At 39.3% G+C, this 22,361-nt stretch overlaps 1 protein-coding gene across 2 annotated transcripts in view; it reads left to right on the forward strand.

Moving 5' to 3' along the window:
• Nucleotides 1-2,364: 2,364 nt before the first annotated feature.
• ATL2 (atlastin GTPase 2) overlaps nucleotides 2,365-22,361 on the forward strand; it is a 40,727-nt gene continuing 20,730 nt past the window's right edge. For both annotated transcript variants that reach the window (XM_032215764.1, XM_032215765.1), the window contains exons 1-2: nucleotides 2,365-2,471; nucleotides 19,830-20,086. In XM_032215764.1, coding sequence (XP_032071655.1) covers nucleotides 2,402-2,471; nucleotides 19,830-20,086 — 327 coding nt within the window. In that variant the 5' untranslated portion in view covers nucleotides 2,365-2,401. The remainder of the gene's footprint in view (nucleotides 2,472-19,829; nucleotides 20,087-22,361) is intronic.

Here is a 22,361-nt window from a genome sequence, read left to right on the forward strand (position 1 = left end):
AACACTATGGCAAGAAAGGTTGTAAAATTGGGCAAAATTCAGTTAACAACTTCTCACTTAGTGACAGAAATTTTGGGCTCAATTATGGTTGAGTCAAGGACTACTTGTACGCTGTTTCTGCCAATTGAAGGTTTCAATAAACAATCAGGCACGAAAGTTTTAGTAGTATATAATAGTTTGTAGTGTGCAGAAAGAAACCTTTTCCTGAATTTCTTGCTTGATTTCAGGCTCTATTCACCAGGTTACAAAAGGTACAGATTTTAAAAGGATCTGTATGTCACAGGCAGGATCAAAGGAAATAAAAACTATTCCCTAAAGGGCAGCCATATAGACAAGTGCTGAGCTTCAGATTTCCTGGTAATACAGGGAAATGTTCTCATCTTTTAATAAATATCATTGATGGTCCTCAACAATGTAATTGTCAATAGCTTCCTATTGTTATTGTTATTACTATTATCTGAAATAATATGACTTAAATTCAAGTGGTAAGTTTTGTTCTTTGCAGCTGCAATCAAGTGAATGCTTTTTTATTCTACACTGAAATATTTCCACTAGTTTCAACTGATATTTTTAATGTCAACAGTTTTGGCGTGGGCAGATAGAAGCAAATTCTATTCTTGTTAACTCCTAGTGTGAACAACAGCATATCTGTCAACTTTCAGCTGTAGCCCAGCCAAGCAGGCACTGAAACTAACTAGAAGTTTTGGTCTACCATTGTCATTATAAAAGTAGCAAACCTTTGAGCAGTTGTACCTGTCAACTTTTCACACATTTTCACACACACCTCTGTACTATTGATACCAGGAGAAAATCTCATGGTGATTTTGAATGACTGATCCTGACAAAATTTTATGTCTAAGAAAAATATTGATCTCTGGATCCTCCATAACATCTAGACCAAGAGTTTGATATGTCCATAATTCTAATTAAATTATTAAATTGGTATTTCCCACAACAAGCTAGTGACTGGCATTTTTCCTTGCTGTTGAGTGTGAGAAGAAATATTGTCTGGGAAACAACTGCTGCTCTCAATCATACAATGAACCTCATCAGATAGCAGACATGCCCAGTCCCATTTCTGAGGCTCAATAAATTATCACAATCTGTATCAATGTATTTTTCCTCCAACTTGATGACAGGAGGAAAACATGAAAATGCCTGTGGTCTAGACCACAACTTTTCAAACTGGGAAAACTGCAACATTCAAATTCCAGGATAACCCGATGGGTTCTAGGAGGGAAAACAAGTTTCCTTGAGCATATAGTGGGAAAGGTGAAAACAATGGTCACGATATTTACTAGGAAAAGTGCCTTGGCCATGGAACACTCTTCCAAGAAACAAACCCATTTTGTTATGTCCCTGCCCTGCCTTCTGCAAACTAATTCTGCCCCAGCCTCCCTCCCCCTTCCCCTGAGCAAAGTCAAATGAGCGGTGGGGTGGAAGAACAGGAACAATTTCCTAATCTTCCTCACCCCCATGCAATGAACAAATACATTTTATTTAAATTTCTACTGGAAATTGGAACTTTTATCTTTGATCGGTTGTCGGCCTGGTCTAGATGAACCTGCTGTAAGGTAGAAATGGAGTAGATTCCAGCAACATTTCCTGCTCAGATAGTATCAGGAAGAACTGAATGATTGCAACCTATTCATACCCTTGTCGAGTTATGTAAGCCCCCCTGTGCAAAATTTATACAGCCTTCTTCAATTCAAGGAATGCATACAAATTACATATTAACAGTTTGAAGGGACCTTAAAGGTCATCTACTCCAACCCCCCAGCACCCAAGCAGGAAACCCTACACCATTTCTGACAAATGGCAGTCCAATCTCTTCTTGAAAGTCTCCAGTGATGAAGCTCTCACAACTTCCGAAGGCAAGCTTGTTCCATGGGTTGATTGTTCTCACTATCAGAAAGTTCCTACATATTTCTAGTTAATCTCTCCTTGGCCAGTTTCCATCCATTATGCCTATTCTGGCCTTCAGGTGCCTTGTAAAATAGCTTGACTCCTTCTTCAATCTACAGAAAACCAATTACTAATGCCATTCCCTTTCTGTATATTTCTGGATTGACAGCAACAGTACTTTCTGTTTTGCCGTTTCGTCAGGTTTACATCCACCCCTTTTCTCCGAGAAAGTTCATGACTTCGAAGTGGTTTCCATATGTGTGACGTTTCCCATGTGGCTGATTTATGGGAAGTAGCAAACCGCTGACAAAAACTCGGGAGTGCGAAGACGTGTCTGCACTATCGCGCTCAAAAAGTAGTCGTTGGCGACGGTGAAGCAGACGGCGCTAGGACCCTCTCCGTTCCTAAGCAGCGTCGCCGCCGCGCTGTGCCAGTTGATAAAAGGCTCGCGGCGGCGTTTTGACGTCACGGGGAGTTAATTTTAAACCTGGACAAGATGGCGGAAGGAGACGCGGCTCGGTATGGGCAGCGGGAGGAACAGCCTCGGTTTCAACCGGACTTGACAGGTAACTAACCGCCTGCTTCAGTAAAGGAGCGCCGGCATCCCTGTTGAAGGCAGGCGACGGATCTAGAGTCCGGCGTTTCTTCTCTCCGAGGCTTCTCTTAACCGTAACGGCTGAGGGCAGGAATCGCTTCCCTCGGGGGTCTCCGCGTGCGGGCGGCGGGTGTCGCGCCAATTGCTGTAGCAGCGCCTGGGCGAACGACAAGACAGCAATTCAGTCTTTCCTTCTCCCTACGGAGCGGCCGTTTCTCACGCAGCGGAGGACTAGGAAGCGGGAGGTTGCCAGAAGGCCTCGTCCCACTCCCCGTGGGGGAGGTGGGTGGCTAGGTGTCTTTTCTGAGAGGGGCGTTGGTCCTTGAGTGGAGACTCTGCCGGTAGGTAGCAAGAGACGGAGAAGCTGAGAGAGAGGGAAGAAGCCAGCAGGCAGAGTGACCCAGTGTGGCAAACGGCCGCCGTTGCTGCTGCTGCTGCAATGTGGGGGAAAGACGTTGAACTGTCTCGTTGGCCTATTTAGTGGTGAAGGGGAGCGCCGTGACATATATTTTGCCACTGGGCTTCGCCACTGTAAGGTGGAAGAACAACGCATGGAACAGGCAAGCGTGGGCGCTGTGAACTTGATAGAAAGGGGGCGGGGGAGCCTTTTCGATCAGTGATCCACGGAGAAGGGATCTCAATACCCACGAAGGGTGGGTTAGGAATTGGTGAAATATGCCTGGCTCCTTCCTGTCTTCGCTATAGCTACTTAAAGTCGGAGCGGGGCGTCCTTTGCAATGCCTCCGAGCTATATTATGTGGCAAGCATCAACTAGCGTGTGTCAAAGGAGTGAAAGAAGGCAATAATGGCCCACGTGGTAGGGCCGGGCTGGTCCATGATTCCTGTTCGATTGCAGCTTTCATGAGTACTTACTTCTTGAGTACATGCAAATAGCTTCAAGAGCCTACTCAGTGTCACTGCTGTGTTGAATTAGACTGGGAGCACCAGTGTTTCAGGCTTTCAAGTCTTACCTAGACATGGGTGATCAAACTTGAGGTTTTCTTTGCATGCAGAACATGTTCTCTTAGTGTGTAATTAGAATGAATTTGGTTGGACAGCTGAGTTTACATAGGCTTTATGCTGTTATTTAATAGTATGGAAAATAATATAAATAATCAACATAAAATAGTGGACATAATTGGTTCTAGTGCATAGTGCATTCTATCATGTAATATGGCGGTGGAATGTATTACAAGTAAATTATGGTGCTTGACTGTACAGTGCTAAAATATTGTAGCGAAGTCTGATGAAAGGAACAAATTATTTAAAGCAAATATCTTTTGGTTGGCAACTCTGATAATGGTGGTTGCAGCATTTTATAAAAGGATTTTTTGAATGTATCATTTACAGCTGGCCTATATGACCTACTTTAAATACTTCCAAGAATGTTTCTCCTTTGTGTCTGGTTTCTGCAGTTTGCTTGTGGTAATCTTTGCATGAAATAGAAGACAGAGAGGCATGTGGACTTTAACTAAAAACTGGTGGCTTTATTTTTTTCCAACCAAAATGGTCGAAATTGGGAAGTAGTCAAATTTTGCTTTTGTATTCATGTGATAAATGTGTATACATATTTGTTGTCAAGCCGCTAAGGAAATATGCTTGTATAATGCTTGTTCTATATCTCTCCATAAATAAATGTGACAACGATACTGAGTTGACAGTAGGGTTTGTAAGTTAGATAACATTTCAGTATAATTTTTGTCCTATAGTAAATTAATTGAAGTGAATTTTTTGAAAGCATCATAGAATTCCTGATCAATACAATTTTTATAAGTATTTTCCCTTAAGAAAATTTGTAGTGGTATATTTAGCTCCCTTAAAATATATATTTTTGTAGTAGTATACTATGAATGTAGTTTGTTTCACTTAATGGAAATTTGTTGAATTTGCATTTATGGTTTTATTTAGAAAGACAGTATTTGTAAACTTATGCTCAGCTCACATGTATAGGCTGTCTTAAAAACGAGACTGACTTTTCAATAAAGTTTAACAATTAAGTTCCCAGATATTATTAAATGCTATTCTAAGTATTGCATAGAATGTATAAGAGGAGATAGCAATTCTTTCAATGTTTATGGGTTTTGGAAAACAAGGCTAGCAATTGTTTTCTCCTCTATAAAGTAAGAAGTTCAAAACTGGGTTGGAAACAATGTGTAGGGATTTTTTTACAGATTTGTTCCAGACATGATAGTCAAAGTTGGAATTTGTGGCATTGTTATGCCTACAAATCAATTTTCAGCCTCTTTTTTTAGTAGAGGCAAGAAATGTATAAGCTGCCAACTAAATCATTTAAATTATGATAACAAATGTTACTGTGCATTGCTTCTCTCGGAAATGTCATGTATCTTCACTAGTGTGCTGGTAATTACATAATCTTTGGAATGACTTTTTAATAGTGAAAGTCAATATTTAAAACCATTTTTTTACATGTTTGGCTTTTCAGAATGGAAACATTTTAAAGTACTTTCAGAAAACTTCTTACCCAATCCTAAAAATCAATTCAATGACAATGCTGATAAAAGTTTGTGACATCTTTCTTCTGTGACTCAGGGTTTGTTTGCAATTATCACAAATTGATCAGAACAAGAAATAAAATTCAGATTTCAGCAAAAGTAAGCAAGATAATTCATCCCATCAAAACATATAATAAATATTTTTGTTTATAAAATAAGTATTTGAAAATTAAATTGTACAATTCTGTAATTGTTTTATTTAACACTGGTATTATAACATGACATTTAATTAAAAGTATTTCTTGTCCAGCCCTTATGTCAATGAAAGCATTAATTTATTCATAAAGTGGTTGGATAAATTTATTTATCTTCTTAGGAATCAAGTTTCCGAATTTGAAAACCTCTAAGGTTTATTAAATATAGGCAAAATAAATAGTACTGTTATCTAGATTTAAGAAAATAATTTGCTGTCTTGAAATTTTATATTATGCCACTTTTTACTTTGAATTGAACTAAATTTAAAATACCACAAGATTGTAGAACTCATTTTTAATGAAAGTTCGAAAAACTTTCTAAAGTACAGGTACTCCCCTACTTATGACCACAATTGAGCCCAACATTTCTGTTGTTAAGTGAGACAGATGTTAAATGAATTTTGCCTCAGTTTACGACTTTTCTTGCTACAATTGTTAAGTGAAGCACTGCAGTCATTAAATTAGTAACATGGGAATTAAGTGATTCTGGCTCTCCCTTTGACTTTGCTTGTCAGAAGGTCACAAAGGGTGATTACATGGCTCCAGGACACTGCAACTGTATAAATACGAACCAGTTGCCAAGCATCCAAATTTTGATCATGTGACTATAGGGATGTTGCAAAGCTGGTAAGTGTGAAAAATGGTCATAAGTCACTTTTTTAGTGCTATTGTAACTTCGGTCACTAAATTTTGGTCACTAAGTTTCATGTTGGGGCCTACCTGTAGTTTTCTGCTCTAGCCATAATTTCTGAATACAATAAATCAGTTAGGTTTGCTGTTGGCCAAAGTCATTTATATTTTTTCAGGATTGTATCATTTTTCTATCTTTAATTCATCAATTATTGTCCTAAGATATGAAACCAGATGAACCTAAGAGATCTGACACCTGTATTGATTCCTAATTAAAACCAACACAGACATATGCAGCTGGTCCTGTACTGATCAGGCCAGTTAAAAATAAACAGTTGATGATGAAAACTAAGAGGTCCAGCAGAGCTAGCTAACTAATCCATCCTTTCAAGTTCCTTTAATAAGTTATCCTAGTGAGAGAGAAAAGCTGATATGTCTACCACTTGTTTACTGTATTTACTTACATACTTTGCTCTAAAACAGGAGTGAATCCTTTTTCTGTAGTACTATCTTTTGAGAATTAATGTCCTTTTTTCCTCTCCTAGAGGCCGGCCAGGCTTTAAAGAAAAGACAGATACATTTTACTGGAAGTCTGACCTGCTCCCTTCTATAAAGATTTTGAAATTAGTCCAAAGATCATATGAAAGTAGCTCAAGGGCTGCACAGAGCTCAAAGGCTGCAAGTCATCTATCTCTGTGCTATGTAAAAAGAAATAATTGTTTCTTAGCCAGTTTTTCTTAGAAAAACTGCTTATTAGTAAAGTTATTATGCTTCAGAGCCTAGGAACTTAAATCTTTTTTTAAAGAATAAGTTAATGTTAGTTTAGAAATCACTACTGAGGGAAATTAGGGCATATGAAGGAGAGGAACAATATCCAGGGGAAAGAAAACTGGAATAAAGTTGGCTGGAAAGGAGGAGTAGGTCATACATCTAGTATTTTTATACCAATGTCTATAATACAATGGTATGGAAGAACTGTACAGGATTACATTTTAATTTTCAAAAGTACTAGAATTTATTAATGTAAAGCAAGTACATAAAAACCTTTAGTCTATTCTTCATTGTTATTTCTAAAACCTTTGTCTAAATAGAGTTCTTATATTGGGCCTGCTATTCTACATGAAGTCAGCTGGTAGGAAAGGCTTGTCTATGACTGTCAATTGAACCTTGCACATAAATTGGGCACTTGAGAGATCTTTTTCTCTTGGCTTGTGAACTTTTTAATGTTAGCTGCAAGTATTAAATCAAGGGTGGCCAGTTGAGAGCTTGGTGCCTTGTTTCTAGCTCCCGTGGGTTTTTTTTGCTCAGAATATGTGTCTAAATAACATTTTCATTTCTTAAGTACAATACAATACAATACAATAGCAGAGTTGGAAGGCAGCTTGGAGGTCTTCTAGTCCACCTCCCTGCCTAGGCAGGAAAACCTATACCGTTTCAGACAAATGGCTATCCAACATCTTCTTAAAGACTTCCAGTGCTGGGACATTTACAACTTCTGGAGGCAAGCTGTTCCACTGATTAATTGTTCTAACTGTCAGGAAATTTCTCCTCAGTTCTAAGTTGTTTCTCTCCTTGATTAGTTTCCACCCATTGCTTCTTGTTCTACCCTCAGGTGCCTTGGAGAATAGTTTGACTCCCTCTTCTTTGTAGCAACCCTTGAGATATTGGAACACTGCTATCATGTCTCCCCTAGTTCTTCTTTTCATTAAACTAGACATACCCAGTTCCTGCAACCGTTCTTCGTATGTTTTAGTCTCCAGTGAAAATATTTCATTAAATAAAAGTATTTTTCCATCTGCATAAATATATGCACTTAAATAACTATTATAACAAATGAAATCCAGGTAGACTTATGACCATAGTTGAGCCAAGAATTGTTAAGTAAGCCATTTGTTAAGTAAGTTTTGTCCCATTTTACCACCTTTCTTGCTGCTGTTAAGCGAATAACTACAATTGTTAAGTTAGTTAGTGAATCTGCCTTCCCCTTTGACTTTGCTTGTTAGAAGATCATAAAAGGGGATTACATGACCCTGGGACACTGCAACCATCATAAATACATGCCAGTTGCTAAGTGCCCAAATTTGGATCATGTGACCAAGGGGATGCTACAATGATCATAATAATGAAAAACAATCATAAGTCACTTTTTCAATGTCGTTATAACTTCAAATGGCCATTAAATGAACTGTTCTAAGTCAAGGATTACTTGTACTTGCAATTAAACAGTTACATTATCAAGCAGTATAATCCATATAATCCTTAAAAATGTGTACCAAAGAATTCAGATTTTATACAGTGGTTTGTTATGGATGCGGTTTTGCTGAAAAACAGAGGTCTTGGTTTTTGGCAACAGTGTGTTCACATGACTGCTGTGAGTAAGTCATGAAAATTAATTAGATAAAGAATAAGATTGTAGGAATCTGTCCACTGGATAAGTTTGCATTCTTTAATTGTTTCTTACCCCATTTCTGTCCTCATAAAAACATATGTAAGCAAAATTAAATAACCATGATTAATCATTTAACTTCCCATGGAATATATGTCCATATATAATATATTTTGCAGAAATAATTTTTCTAACAGTATATGTGATTAAAGGCATTGATTTCATTTAAGCAGCAAATGGTGAAGTAATGTGCTTATGTTCAGATAATTGTATATTAGCCTAATTCTTTGAAACAAGCTTATGATACTCTTAAAAGGATTTGTATCTATTCTGCTGTTCCTTGATCTGTCTGAACTTAATCCTGGATTCTTAAGTAACAGCTATAGCCAGGTGTCTCTTGGCTTCATTTAGACTGATGTGCCAGCTGTGTCAGGGACTATAGATTAGTTTATGGATGCATATATCTTAGTTCCATTGCATTTTTTGATTATACATGGACTAATGCCATGCAATCTATGTTAGTTACTGTATATACTCGAGTATAAGCCTAGTTTTTCAGCCCACTTTTTGGGCTGAAAAAAGCCGCCTCGGCTTATACTCGAGTCAGTGAAAAATTTGCCCGAAATGGAGGAGAAAAAGGGGCGGGGCCATGCCGCTGGGTGACACTCGTGAATGGCCCAGTGCCCCTGTGAGTTTCCCCTCCCTCTGTGTCAGTTTGCCGCGCAGCGCGCACCGCACCATCCCCCCTCCTCACGTTCTAATGTAATGCAGGGCTGTCTTACGATTCCCCTTCCTTCCCCTCCTGCCGCTCTGCAACGATGTCCCACCTCCTCCTTGTTATGGCAAGCAGCCACATAGCGATGTCCCACCTCCTCTGGTACAGTGATCCAATGATAGGAATCACTGTGCCGTGTGTCATAGGAGGCGGGACATCGCTCCCGCGGCTGCACGGGACATCATCATCACAGCGGGACATCAGCATCATGAGGTGAGTGAAGTATTTCATTGAATACACCGCTAGTTTACTGTTTTTCTTTGAAATAAATATTCAAAAACATTATTGGTATCTATTTTTATTTTTGAAATTTACCGGTAGCTGCTGCATTTCCCACCCTAGGCTTATACTCGAGTCAATAACTTTTCCAGTTTTTTGTGGTAAAATTAGGTGCCTCGGCTTATATTCGGGTCGGCCTATACTCGAGTATATACGGTATATTTGGAGAGAGGCTATGTGATCTTCAAAAGCTTCAACTGACTGGGTTAAATTTCAACTTGTTTCAGGTTCCAGTTCAAAACTATGGCAATGACTTTTAAAATATTCTCTATTTTAGGTCTGAAAAACTCAGCATTTATTAATTAAAAGAAAATTCTTAGTTTCAAAGAAACTTAAGTAGCATCTTTACAAAAACTTGTCTAAAAGGCTGTGACATACAAGAAGGGGCAAGTTTCTTCTATGTTGAAAGTGAGGGCAGGTGAAAGAATGGAAACTAAAAGAAGGGGCTTCCTAGGTGCAGCAGCTTTGCATTATGGTGCTGGAGCATTCCTGAGTCGCAGCATATTCTTTCTCCAATCTCCCTGAGCTCGTGTCACTTTGCAGTAGTCCTCCAGGTTGGCCATGACCTGCGCAGGGCTTCGCCCATTCCGTTACACCCTCATACTTCTTACTTGGGATTTCTTGCACTTTCCGCTTAACCTACACATCTGGAGTTATAGTAGTAACTGGGACTGCCAAGACTGTCATCACTCAGGATGTGATCATGTAACATTGTGCTTTATGACCACATTGCTTAGTAATGGAAATTTTGGTCTCAGTTGTGGTCATAAGTCAAGGATTACCTTTATTTCTTCCATAAGGAACAATAAAATAAAACATTAATTTATTTTGCTCTGCTTAGTTTCTTTGTGGGTAAGTTATAAGTAGTCTTCGACTTAAGACCATAATTGGGACTGGAGTTTTGGTCATAAGCTGAGACATCTATCTGATGGACTCAATTTTACAACTGTTTTATGGTAGTCAATGAGTAAATCACACAGTCATAAGTCTGAGTTACATGGTTGTTAAGCAAATCATGTGATATTAAACAAATTAGTTCCCGGAACAGGTTTGGTTTTTTTTGCCAGAAACTTGACAAAAATGTTGCAAATTGAAGTCACTTGACTATGGGCAGTGCAACCAGTCCTAACTGTAAGCTTGTTGCTAAGTGCCCAAAATGCAATTATGTGATTGTGGGATGGGGCAGTGCAAAATTTTAAGATTGCCTAAACTACTTTATGGGCTATAAAGTACCTTTTCCAAGGCTGTTGTAACACTGAACAGTCATTAAGCAACTGGTCAAGGGCTATTTGTAAAACCAACCAATTTTGTAGAAGCATACTGTACTCTTCATGAGGCTTCCCTTGAAAAAGTTTCCAGAAACTTCAGCTGGTGCAGAACACAAGCTATACTGGCTGCCCAAAGAAGGACATATATAACAGAAACTGAACTGGGTGTCAGCTTGCTTCTAGGGTTAATTCAAGATGTTGGTTATTAGCTATAAAGCCTACACAGAATAGGACCAAGTTAACTATGCAACTAGTTTCACCCCATCATATTAGCCTGTCACACTCATTCAGGCAGGGAAAGCATGCTACAGACCCTGTCAGTCAAAGAATTCCAACTGGCAGGATCTAGAAAGAAGGCCTTTTCTGCCATTGTCACTTCATTGTGCAACGTTTTATCCTCAGAGGTGAGGGAAGTCTCCAATTTTTTGGTCTTCCACAAAGTGTAGCTGTGTGTGAAGGACACGGGGGCCCACACAGTCATGGCCCTGGTTGGCCCCCGAGAATTCTTCTATTAACAACTGCCAATCTCCCCATCTTGGATTGTACACTGCTCAGAACTCCTCTCTGAAGAAGATGAATAATTAGGAGATGTGCAATATAAATAAATAAAAAGAATAAAAAAATTAAGCTATTTCTGCTCTACCTTACCGTAGCTACAATGGTGCTTCAAAGGCTGTGTATGTTTTTCAATTTTAAATATTTCTGCATAAATATGATCTAAAACTTGTTCTGTTCTCCACACAAGTCCTAAAGGAATATAAAGAGGAACCAATTAAACAAATGAGTTTAAAAATACTTTTTTATTGAGGAAAATGATCCAAAGCTGAATATTTGTGCATAACGCAAATTGTGAATCTTTAGTAACTGGTATGCCCCCCTTGGACAGCAATAACTGCAACTAAACATTTCCAATAACTGTTGATTATTCCTGCACATCTACTTTATTTTATTTTAGCCTGTTCATTCTTATAGAACTGCTTCAATTCAGGCATGTTGGCAGACTTCCTTGCATTAACTTCATTTCAAGTCTCTCCATACATTTTTATTGGATTAAGGCTAGGATTTTGATTTGGCCATTTCAAAACGTTAACTTTCTTCTGCTATAACTATTATTTGCCTTGCTACATCTTGATTGTTATTATACCAGAACAATTTTGAATCAAGGTAGCTCAAATTGGCCAACTCAGACTGCACTAACTTTTTTTCAAAATATGACTCTAAGGGTCATAGTTTGTCTAGTAAAGAATAAATCTAAGAAATTGAAACCATTGATAAAAAAATCCAACAGGAATAATCAACTCATTTATCCCAATAGATTCTGCATGGTGTTCTATTTTTACAAGCCATCTTTTCTTCTACAGGTAGTCCTTGTCTTATAACCATTTATTTAGCAACAGTTCAACATTACAACAGCACTGAAAAAACAGATTTGAATCTGGGCCTTTAAGCATCCCCATAGTCAAGTGATCAGAATTTGGACTCTTGGCAACTGGCATCTATTTACAGCAGCTGCATTTCCTGGGTTTATGTAATTGCCATTTGCAACCTTCCCACCTGGCTTCCAACAAGCAAAATTAATAGGGAAACTGGATTACTTAACAATCATGTGATTCACTTAAAAATCATGTGATTGTTTAACTGACTGCTGCACAATCCCAGTGGGCATGTGATCACATTTTGAGTGATGGGGACTGAGTCACATTTTTAACTGATTGCAATATCCTGTGGTCATGTGATCACATATTCCAATATTTGTGGCCATTTCCAGCATAAAAATTCCCATTGGATTAGCTGAATTTGGATTTATGACCATGTGATTTACTTAATGACCACAGGGTTCACTTAATGATTGTTATGAGTCACTTAACCAACATTGTAAAAGTTATAAATTCAAGTTTGGTCACACAGTAACTCAATTTACAATCATAGTGATTTACAATTAAATTTGGGCTCAAGTGAGATCATAAGTTAGGGACCTCCTATAAATGTTTTAAGCCTTGTAACTTAATGCACTTATTTGTATCTTCATTTCATAGAAAAACACAAAATGCGCCTCTGTTCCTACTGGTGCTGAGTGATTATTATTCTGTCAGCATTACTTGGAAGATAAAGAAAAGAAAGACTTGAGGGAAGTTTGGCCTCCTAAAGCAGAAAGTTTGCTTTCTACAACAGCTTGATTTGGTTTTTCTCATGGGGTATTTTGCTCCATAATATCATACATTGTCCTAAAGATAGTGAGTTGGCTAACATTATGATTCTTTGACCTTTGGAATCAATATTTTAAAACTGGAAAAAGGTCATTGAATCCTGACTCCTATTCAGTGCAGAATCCAAATTAAAACATCCGAGGTAGCTATCTAACCTCTCATAAAATTTATCCAACAATGAATGGCCTAGTACAACGATGGCGAACCTTTTTGGCCATAAGTGGGGGAATGCAGGGGGGTCGTGAGTGGGCATGCCTCACCCATAATGCAATGTGCGACACCTGCAGTGCGCATGCAAGCATTACAGGTGTGACCCCTCCATTTTTGCCTGCTTTATTCACCCTCCCCAGCTCCAGAGGCTTTATAGGAGCCTGGGGAGGGTGAAAACAGCCTCCCCCCCAGAAACCCTCCGGAGGCTTCAGGGACCTTCAGGAGGCTTCCCTGAAGCCTCCAAAGCAGTCAAAATGACCCTCTGAGCAAACTGGAAGTCACTTCCGGTTTGCTCGGAGGGTAGTTTTGGGCGCTCCGAAGGCTTCAGGGACCTTCAGGAGGCTTCCCTGAAGCCTCAGGAGCAGTCAAAACGACCCTCCGAGCAAATGGGAAGTCCATCCCCGAACTTCCGATTTGCCTGTAGGGCTGTTTTTTTGCGCTCCGGAGGCTTCAGGGAAGCTCATAAAGCCTCCGGGGGGGGGGGAAAGCTCTTTTCGCCCTCCCCAGGCTCCTACAAAGCCTCTGGAGTCTGGGAAGGGCGAAAAATAGCTTTAAAAAAGGGTGAACTCAGCTGGCCAGCGGGCGCATGTGCGCTGGCCAGCTGACAAAGCAGTGCCTCGCGCACCCTGTCAAATGGCTCCGCGTGCCACCTGTGGCATGCGTGCCATAGGTTCGCCATCACTGGCCTAGCACTTTTTTGTTTATTTGGTTTTATTATTGAACTGTGCTTACCTTTAGGAATATGTGACTGGATTTTTTTTCTATGAGACCAACCATATTCCATTTTAGGTTTGGAATTAGTTGAAGGAGCTTGTTACCATTGAAGCCAACAGAACTTTTCATTCTGTTGAAGTGATTTTAGTTTAATTACTACTCCATCTAAAATACTTGTTCAATATGCTGAGAATTGTAAACCAACACACTTGAAAGATGCCAGTATTTCATTTAGTTTTCTGCTGTTAGAGGAAACCCATGCTCTCTTTCTTCACACTCAGTCAACATACCCAGCTGCATTGAAACCTTTCTTTCTTTAATCTCAGTGCTTTTTACCCTGGGTAGGAGCTAGCTGGTAATTGAATCAGTTGTCAGTTTATTGAAATTATTTCTCCTCCTTAGATCTGATTTAGCTTTTTTTGGAGGAAGTTGTTGGCTGAACTTTGAACTAGTGCACTCCTGTTAGATATGGTGAATCCTCAACAACTGTTGTCTTGATAAAATTCCACTGAGCTATAAAAGCAGAGGTGCTGAGTAAGCGTTAGACATTATCTTTTCATATTTTATTTAATGGTAATAATTATTACATTTATATACTGCCTTACTCCCAGCGACTATTTTTAAAATTAAAAATATTATTATAAAATTTATTATTATAAAATAACATTAGAAACATTGCTTATCAAATTTAATGGACTAATTTAGTAACAAGTTGGTTTAACTATAAAATAAAAACATAGTTAATTTACAAGCAAAATATTAAAAGAAAACATCTCTTATAATTTTGAAAAGGAAACAGATAATCCATCCTTCCATCCATTTGGCAAGGAATGATCTCTAGGCTGGAATACTGCAATGTGCTCTACATGGGGCTGCCCTTGAAGAGCATCCGGTGACTTCAGCTAATCCAAAATGCAGCCGCGCGAATGATTGTGGGCGCACCACGGTTCGCCCACATAACACCGATCCTCTGTGAGCTGCGTTGGCTACCTGTTGGTCTCCGGGTGCACTTCAAGGTCCTACTTACCATTCATAAAGTGCTCCATGGTAGTGGATCTGGCTATTTGAGAGACCGCCTTCTGCCGATTACCTCCCTCCGTCCCATCAGATCGCATAGAGTAGGCCTCCTCCGAATTCCATCCGCCAGTCAGTGCCGACTGGCGACTACTCGGAGGAGAGCCTTCTCAGTTGCAGCTCCGACGCTATGGAACATTCTCCCCGTGGAGATCCGCACCCTCACCACCGTCCAGGCCTTCCGCACAGCCCTCAAGATCTGGCTATCCCGTCAGGCCTGGGGATAAGACTTTACTCTCGCCCCTCCCGAATGTTGAATGAATGTTGGGTTTTTACTGCTAATTATTTTTATTCACATTTTCTTTTTGTGTTTTGTCCTGCACTCCCCCCCCCTATTATTGTAAGCCGCCCTGAGTCCCCTCAGGGAAAAGGGCGGCCTATAAATGCTTTTAAAAAAAAGAATATAAACATGTGAGTAGCAACCAATAAAAACATAGAATATAGAATAACAGGGTTGGAAGGGGCCTTGGAGCTCCTCTAGTCCAAGCTCTTGCTTGAGCGGGAGATCCTATATCATTCTTGAGAAATGGTTGTCCAATCTCTTGAAAACCTCCAGTGATGGAGCACCCACCATTTATGGAAACAAGGCGTTCAACTGGTTAATTGCTCTCACTGTCAGGAAGCGTCTCCTTTATTCTAGATTGGATCTTTCTTGTCCTGCTTTGGAGAATAGGTCTGTCCCTCTTTTATGTAACAGCCCCATAAGCATTGGAAGACTGCTATCATGTCACCAGTAGTTGTTTTCACCACAATTGCATTTTGTTGGATAGCGCCCAGTGTTCAAGTCTGTCAAAATCCTTTTGTATTTTGAGCCTATGTTCTAAATATTGGCTATTCTCCACAACTTGATGTCGTCTGCAAATTTGATGACTTCTTCTATCACCTCATCTAAATCATTTTTGAAGATGTTAAAGAATGCTGGGCCTAAGACAGAACCTTGTGGTACCCCACTGCATGCTTCCCTCCATGTAGATGTAGTTCCATTGAGTATTATATGTTCAATGCAGTTGGTCAGCCAGTTATGATTCCATTGGTGGTGATGCTCTCTATCTCACATTTTTCTATCTTACCAAGAAGCAGATTGTAATATACTTTGTCAAATGCTTTACTGAAGTCTAAGTAAACTACGTCTTCAGTATTTCTCTGATCCACTAATGTAGTCATTTTGTCAAAGAAGGCAATAAGATTGTCTATCATGGGTTTTTAAACAAATCCATGTTGACGTCTAGTAATAGCTTTGTTTGTTTTTAGATGCTTGAAAATATGCTGCTTGATCATCTTTTCCAGGATTTTCCCGGTATTGATGCCAGGTTGATCACATCCCAGAATTCTGAAAGAGCTGGCAGATGTGATTGTGGGACCACTGAACAAAATCTTTTAAAGTTGTTGGCGCACTAGAGAAATCCCAGAGGCATGAAAAAAGCCGATGTAGTTCCAATAGGCTCGCCAACATGATTGCCAACATCCAGTGACGGATATGGCACAAGAAGTTGTTCTAATCTTCAAAAAGGGAGAAAAATGGATCCAAGAAACTACAGACCAATCAACCTGGCATCAATACCTGACAATACCTTTGGTCTTTGATCACACCTCAGAATTCTGGGATGTGATCCATCTGGTTCTGACAATTTGACTCGTCTAAAGTGAATAGGTGTTCTCTCATCATTTTCTTGCCTATTTTGATTTATATTTCTGTTCTGTCTTCTGTAGTACTGTTTTTGATAGGTTGGACTATTTTTTCCTTTTGCGTAAAGACAGATGTAAAGAATGAATAAAATAGTTTAGCTTTCTCTGGGCTATCCATTACCTCAGTTCCATCTTCTTCCCTTGTGGACTAATAGTTTCTTTGACAATTTTCTTGTTTTTAATATGTTGAAAGAAACTTTTAAAATTATTTTTGGCATTACTTCAGTCTAAGTTCATTCTGTGCCTTGACTTTCCTTCTGGTTTCCTCCTTTATTTTTTCGATGATATAGTTGTCTGCTCTCAGAAACCTGTTTGATCTTCCACTTTGTACACAGTTTGTCTCCTAGTTGATATCAGAATAAAGTTCCCCTTTGCTATTGTAAATTGATTACATTAATGTACAATTGATAATTGATTAGCAAAAAATATTTAGAATAAAATAACAGAATGGGAAAATACCTTGGAGGTCTTCTAGTCCAGCCCCCTGCCTAAGCAGGAAACCCCATACCACTTCAGACAAATGGTTGTCCAATATCTTCTAAAAAACTTCCAGTGTTGGAGCATTCACAATGTCGAGGCAATTTGTTCCATTGATCAATTTTTCTGACTGTTAGGAAATTGCTCTTTAGTTCTAGGTTGAACTAAGGTATTTATTCCCTTGCTTCATTGGGTGTAATGGTGGGTTCTGGGAGGTATGGCCTGGTACGGGCGTACCAGTAGTAGCTGGGAGCAGCGGCTACCGTACCGGAATGGTGGACTGTTTGGCCCACCCGTCCACATTCCTTACTGCTTTTTGAGGCAAATGGGCCAATTGTGCATGTGCGCATAGCATGTGGGGCCTGAGTGACCTCCGCTGAGCAGCTGAGTGTCGCTGGGCGGTGGTGTGCGCACACGTGCACAGCACGCATGCCCAAGGACACATGGCCCCGTCGCAGCATACTGGTTGCGATGGGATCCAGAACCCACTACTGATTGCATGGTCTGTAGTATACACCTATGGCAATTTCATTTCCCCCACTCTTATAGTAACCCAAATACATTCAAAGTTTTCATTCTTGGTTGGTTGTTTTTTTTTTTTCTTTTTCTTTATCGGTGTAGTTATTTCTTACATATAATGCTACTTCACCTCCTCTTTGGTTATGTCTGTTTCTTTTGAACTATTTAAATTCTTCTAGCAGTAGGTTTTAGTTTTGGGTTTTATTCCACCAAGTTACCAGTAATGGCAACTATGTTACTATATACTTGCCTCATGTATTAGGACTTCAAGTCCTCCTTGTTCTTTCCTCATACTTTGATCGTTAGTACGTATATCAGATTCGGGCATCTGAATCCTTTATTTCTGACTCTGCATTTGCTTCTTAGGTCCCGTATTTTATATTTGAGTTTCCCTTTCTTTTCATCACTTGATTGCTTGCCTTGAGGTTTATGCTTGGTTGGGATTGGTCTCCTTCCCATTCCAGTTTTAGTTTAAAGCCCTTTGGATAAGCCAAACCAATTGTTTTCAGTTCTTGTGATGTGTAATCATCCTGTGCCTTATATGCCTTTTCTTATATTTATATACTATACTAACACTTTGATACCTTGCAATCTGAATAATTTCTTTGAGGTGAAATTTACAAATATTTGGTATGTTCATAGATAAAATGATATCACAGCTACATTGTCTCTCATTGTTACTGTTTTTAGAACAAAACTGTTTGTTTCTTCCCAAAAGAATCGGCTTAGATTTAAAAATTTTAAGATTTTTAAAACCTTGTGTGTGTTTGTGTGTGTGTGTGTGTGTGTATGTATGTATGTATGTATCTCCAAAATCATTATTTAGCATAAGTTAATTAGAGCAAAGACTTCTATGAAAAGACTAAAACAATGGTTGAATTTATTATTAGAATAGTGGCTATATAAACCTGAAACAGTAGTTAAATGCTTCTGCTAATAATTGATCAAATATCCCTGGATTCAAACTGTTTTAGGAAAACAAAATATTATTAGCTAGCCACTATTAAAATAAAATGGCATAAAAAAGGTATAGTGCAGATATATTTGCAGTCCTTCAGCAAATAGCAGAGTTAATAGACATACTCTTTCTGCCAAACAAAACAAGACCAGCATACCTACACCCGTGAAAATCTACGAAGTGTGTGTGTGTGTGTGTTTGTGTGTGTGTGTGTGTGTTTGTGTGTGTGTGTGTGTGTGTGTATATGTATGTATGTATGTGTGTGTGTGTGTGTATATATATATATATATATATATATATATATATATATATATATATATATATATATATATATATATATATATAAATAAATAAAGTCACAACCCCTGGTATGCCCAAATATGGGAGGAAGTTCACTGCTTCCATTCTCTGTCCATCGGCTCATCATAAGAGACTATCCAGACAGAAACCCAATATTTTTACTGTTGCCTTTGTTACATTTGTGTTGTATTTGTGGTGATAAATAAATAATAAATAAATCTCCCTTTATTTATTTATCAGCACAAATACAACACAATATATATATAATTTTAATATTGTAATCTGCCCAGAATTACCTTGCGGTGAAATGGGCAACAAGTAAATTTAATAAATAAAATAATAATACATATTCAGGTTATTATAGAAGCCAGGAACATGATAGTAGTTACTTGATACAATATTTAAAAAGATGATACCAGACAATTAAAGCCCCAAAGTTACAGCATGTGAGAAACGACTATTAGGGAGATATTTATTTATTTATTTGTATGTTTGTTCATTTAGTTATATGCTCTGTCAAGGTGACTCTGGGCTTCAATTGGAAATATAGGGCCTCAATGATTATTTTTTAAGGAGGATGATGATAAAGTTTTCACAATTTCTCTATGTCAAAATGGTTTGTACTACTAGCTTTGGGTCAGGATCTGGGTCACAACATAGTATTTATACATATACACAGTAAAATTAAGAAATAGGTCTCAAATGTGTTTGGTTTAAATATGCCTAGACCTGAAAAGATTGTAGAGTCTTGTCTGTTTCACTTGGCAACATCCTAATTATATGACTCTAAATTTTGAAATCCATGGGATAGTTAGTTTTGAATAATATTGTTATTCAGTGTGTGTGTGGGGTGCCATTTTTTATGTTTTAGGCTTAATGTATAATTAGGATACTATTAGACTCAGTTACTAAGTAGAAATGAATTTTTTCTCAGGTTTCAGAAATTGAGCTCTTGATGATAGGAAGAGGGAATCCAGTTGAAATGAAGAATTTGTGTGGCTTGTGCAAATATTCTAACTAGCAAATATATAAAAACAATACTACAAAGTAGTAATAAGAAGCCTGTATTTCATTTTTCTTATACATACAGAAGATATCAAACAGAATGGTGTATCTAATATTATCCAGTTATTTCCTAGGAGAAAGCTATGAGGATGCAGAAGAGAATGCCTCTTTGGATGCTGATGAAGCGATTCCTGAAAAGCCATGCCCAGTACAGATAGTTCTTGCTCATGAAGACGATCACAACTTTGAACTGGATGAATCAGCATTGGAGAGAATCTTGCTTCAGGAACATATAAGAGACCTCAACATAGTAGTAGTTTCTGTTGCTGGTGCATTTCGTAAAGGCAAATCATTTCTCTTGGATTTCATGCTTAGGTATATGTATAACAAGGTGGGTAACTGAACTTCTGAACATTTATACTTGAGAATAATTAACAAAAGTGTATTCCTCTTAAGATTTGTTTTATTGTGCTCCAAAATGTCTAAATATTTCATATTTCTAAACATTATTGAGGGAATTTGAGGTTTATATAATTAACATAGCTAATTAATGTTTATATTAATTAACATTATAGTTGGTAACCATACATTAGAACTAAAAAGCAAAACAGTATACAGTATGCCATTTACACATGAACAACTTGTAACTAAGTAATACTTTATTGTAGTGGAAAATATTCAGTTCAAAGTACTATATTTTTTCCAATTTCAGTTTCACAATCCATTGCAATGATCAGATCTTCTAAATTACTTCTGAAAGATAAAATGGAATGGATTTAATAAATGAAATAGTTTGTTCATAATAGAAATACAAGCAATATTTTAGTTTAGAATGCAGTATAAGTAATTTTTAAAAGGGGTAAATGGGAGTTCAGTGATAAATTGAGATTGATGCTTCTTATGTTTTAATATGAGTATTCGGTACTAGGAAATAAGAGCTGCAGTTGGAAAGAACAGTGTTTATATGGTACTGAGATATGGTTTCTTACTGTTGTAGACTCCTAGCATACTAGAAAAGAAAGTTGAAAAAAGTTCCTTAAGGGCCACTTGTTTTCCAGGGCGCTGCTCTGGAGATTCCAAGCAAGGGTTAAATACAGCCAATCTACCCAGAACTGAATTGAAACTTTAAGCCACGCCTCTGGTGCTGACTATCTTCAGTTTTTTTCAATTCAGCTAGTCCAATGGACGCGCTTTTGAGTTTCTCTCCAATTCTACAGATTGCTTGGACTCTCCTAGAGCTAAAGTAGGAAAAATTTTCCTTAATTGTGTTCATTACGAGCAGGCTTGGTGAGGAAAAATTCCTTTCTTTTCAATTTGGCTATTTGCTCACCTTTTGGCCCTCCTGGTGTCCTGGGTTCGCTTGGGCGCCATAGGGCTACAGGTAGCTGTTGTGGGAGGCGCGTGGGTCGGAGTGCCGATGCCAGTGCTGTCGCAGCACCCCTGCTGTAGTGTGGACCCCCACTGAAGATCCCATTGCTGCCATCTGCGCTTTGCAGAAGCCGGCGTTTGACGCAGTTCTTCAGGGCTCCTATCTAGTTCCGGTGGCCATTTTGGGTTGCATGACTGGTGCAGCAGCCATTTTGGGAAACAGGAAGTTCCGTCCACCATTTTGTTTTTGCCAGTTTTGCCTCTGAGCACATTGCCGCAGCTGCCTGGTCACCTGACTCATTGCAGGTAGCCACGTGGAGGCTCTTTGTCTGGTTTGACTGGCGATTTGGCTCCTAAGCTAGTAGAACCATCAGATTGGTGCGGCAAAGGATCGTGGTTTACTTAGGTCACCTCCTTACCTGACCTGCAAGGTGCTGGGAGCTGCTAACGCTCGCACTGTATTCCTGCTTGGCTGGAGAGACCTTCTGTGTCTCTCTTCTGAGCGCTTGGGTCCGCGGTCTGCAACTGTGAAGATGGTGAGTGGAGATAGTCCATGCCTGTTTCAGTTAGACCCCAACCTTTCAGCCATGGCAGATCAGATCCCTGAGAATTCAGAGCAGCTTGGGCCCTCTTCCAGAGCTTTCTCTAGGCAAGCCGGCAGGGCTGCCCGGGAAGCCATCAGAGGCAGAAAACCGTATTCTGGGCCTGGACCCGAACATGGATCAGGCCCGGATAAGGATGTCATCCGTCGCGAGAAGGCCTTAGAGAAGCACTTTTCTAAAGCTCAGCAGCAGGCCCAAACCTCCCAATCGGTGTCCAGTGGAGCCCTCCATGGGTGTTCAACCAGATCAGAGGCAGCCCATCTCCGATAGTAATGAAGAGGGCCAGAAGTTTTCTCCCACTGCTTCCCTTCCTATGGCAGCTTCCCCAGGTCCATCAATGGTTGACCAGGCCAATCTCTTCGCCTGTCGTTCAGACCTGGAGGAAGGGCCTGTTCCCGTGGGCCCCTTGGGCCCCAGCAGCCAGCCCCTCGACCCATCCCAGGGGTTCGACCCATTGAGGACCAAGGCTCTAACCTTTCAGCAGAGATGCAGGAGGTCATTAACAGGGCTATATCCTAGGGCATAGAGGCAGGCATGCTGCAGCGGGGCAAGCGCCCGCGCAAGACCTGACATCTTCAGCCCCAGGATGCTCCTAGAGAAGCGTCCTTCACCCAGCCTTCTCAGTCTCCACATTCCTCTCTGGCCAGCGAGGATTCTGACTGGGAGGAGGAGGACATCCTACCTAGGCAGGAACCT

The sequence above is a fragment of the Thamnophis elegans genome, chromosome 4, assembly GCF_009769535.1.
Source record: "Thamnophis elegans isolate rThaEle1 chromosome 4, rThaEle1.pri, whole genome shotgun sequence".
In the NCBI taxonomy this organism is placed as follows: domain Eukaryota; kingdom Metazoa; phylum Chordata; class Lepidosauria; order Squamata; family Colubridae; genus Thamnophis; species Thamnophis elegans.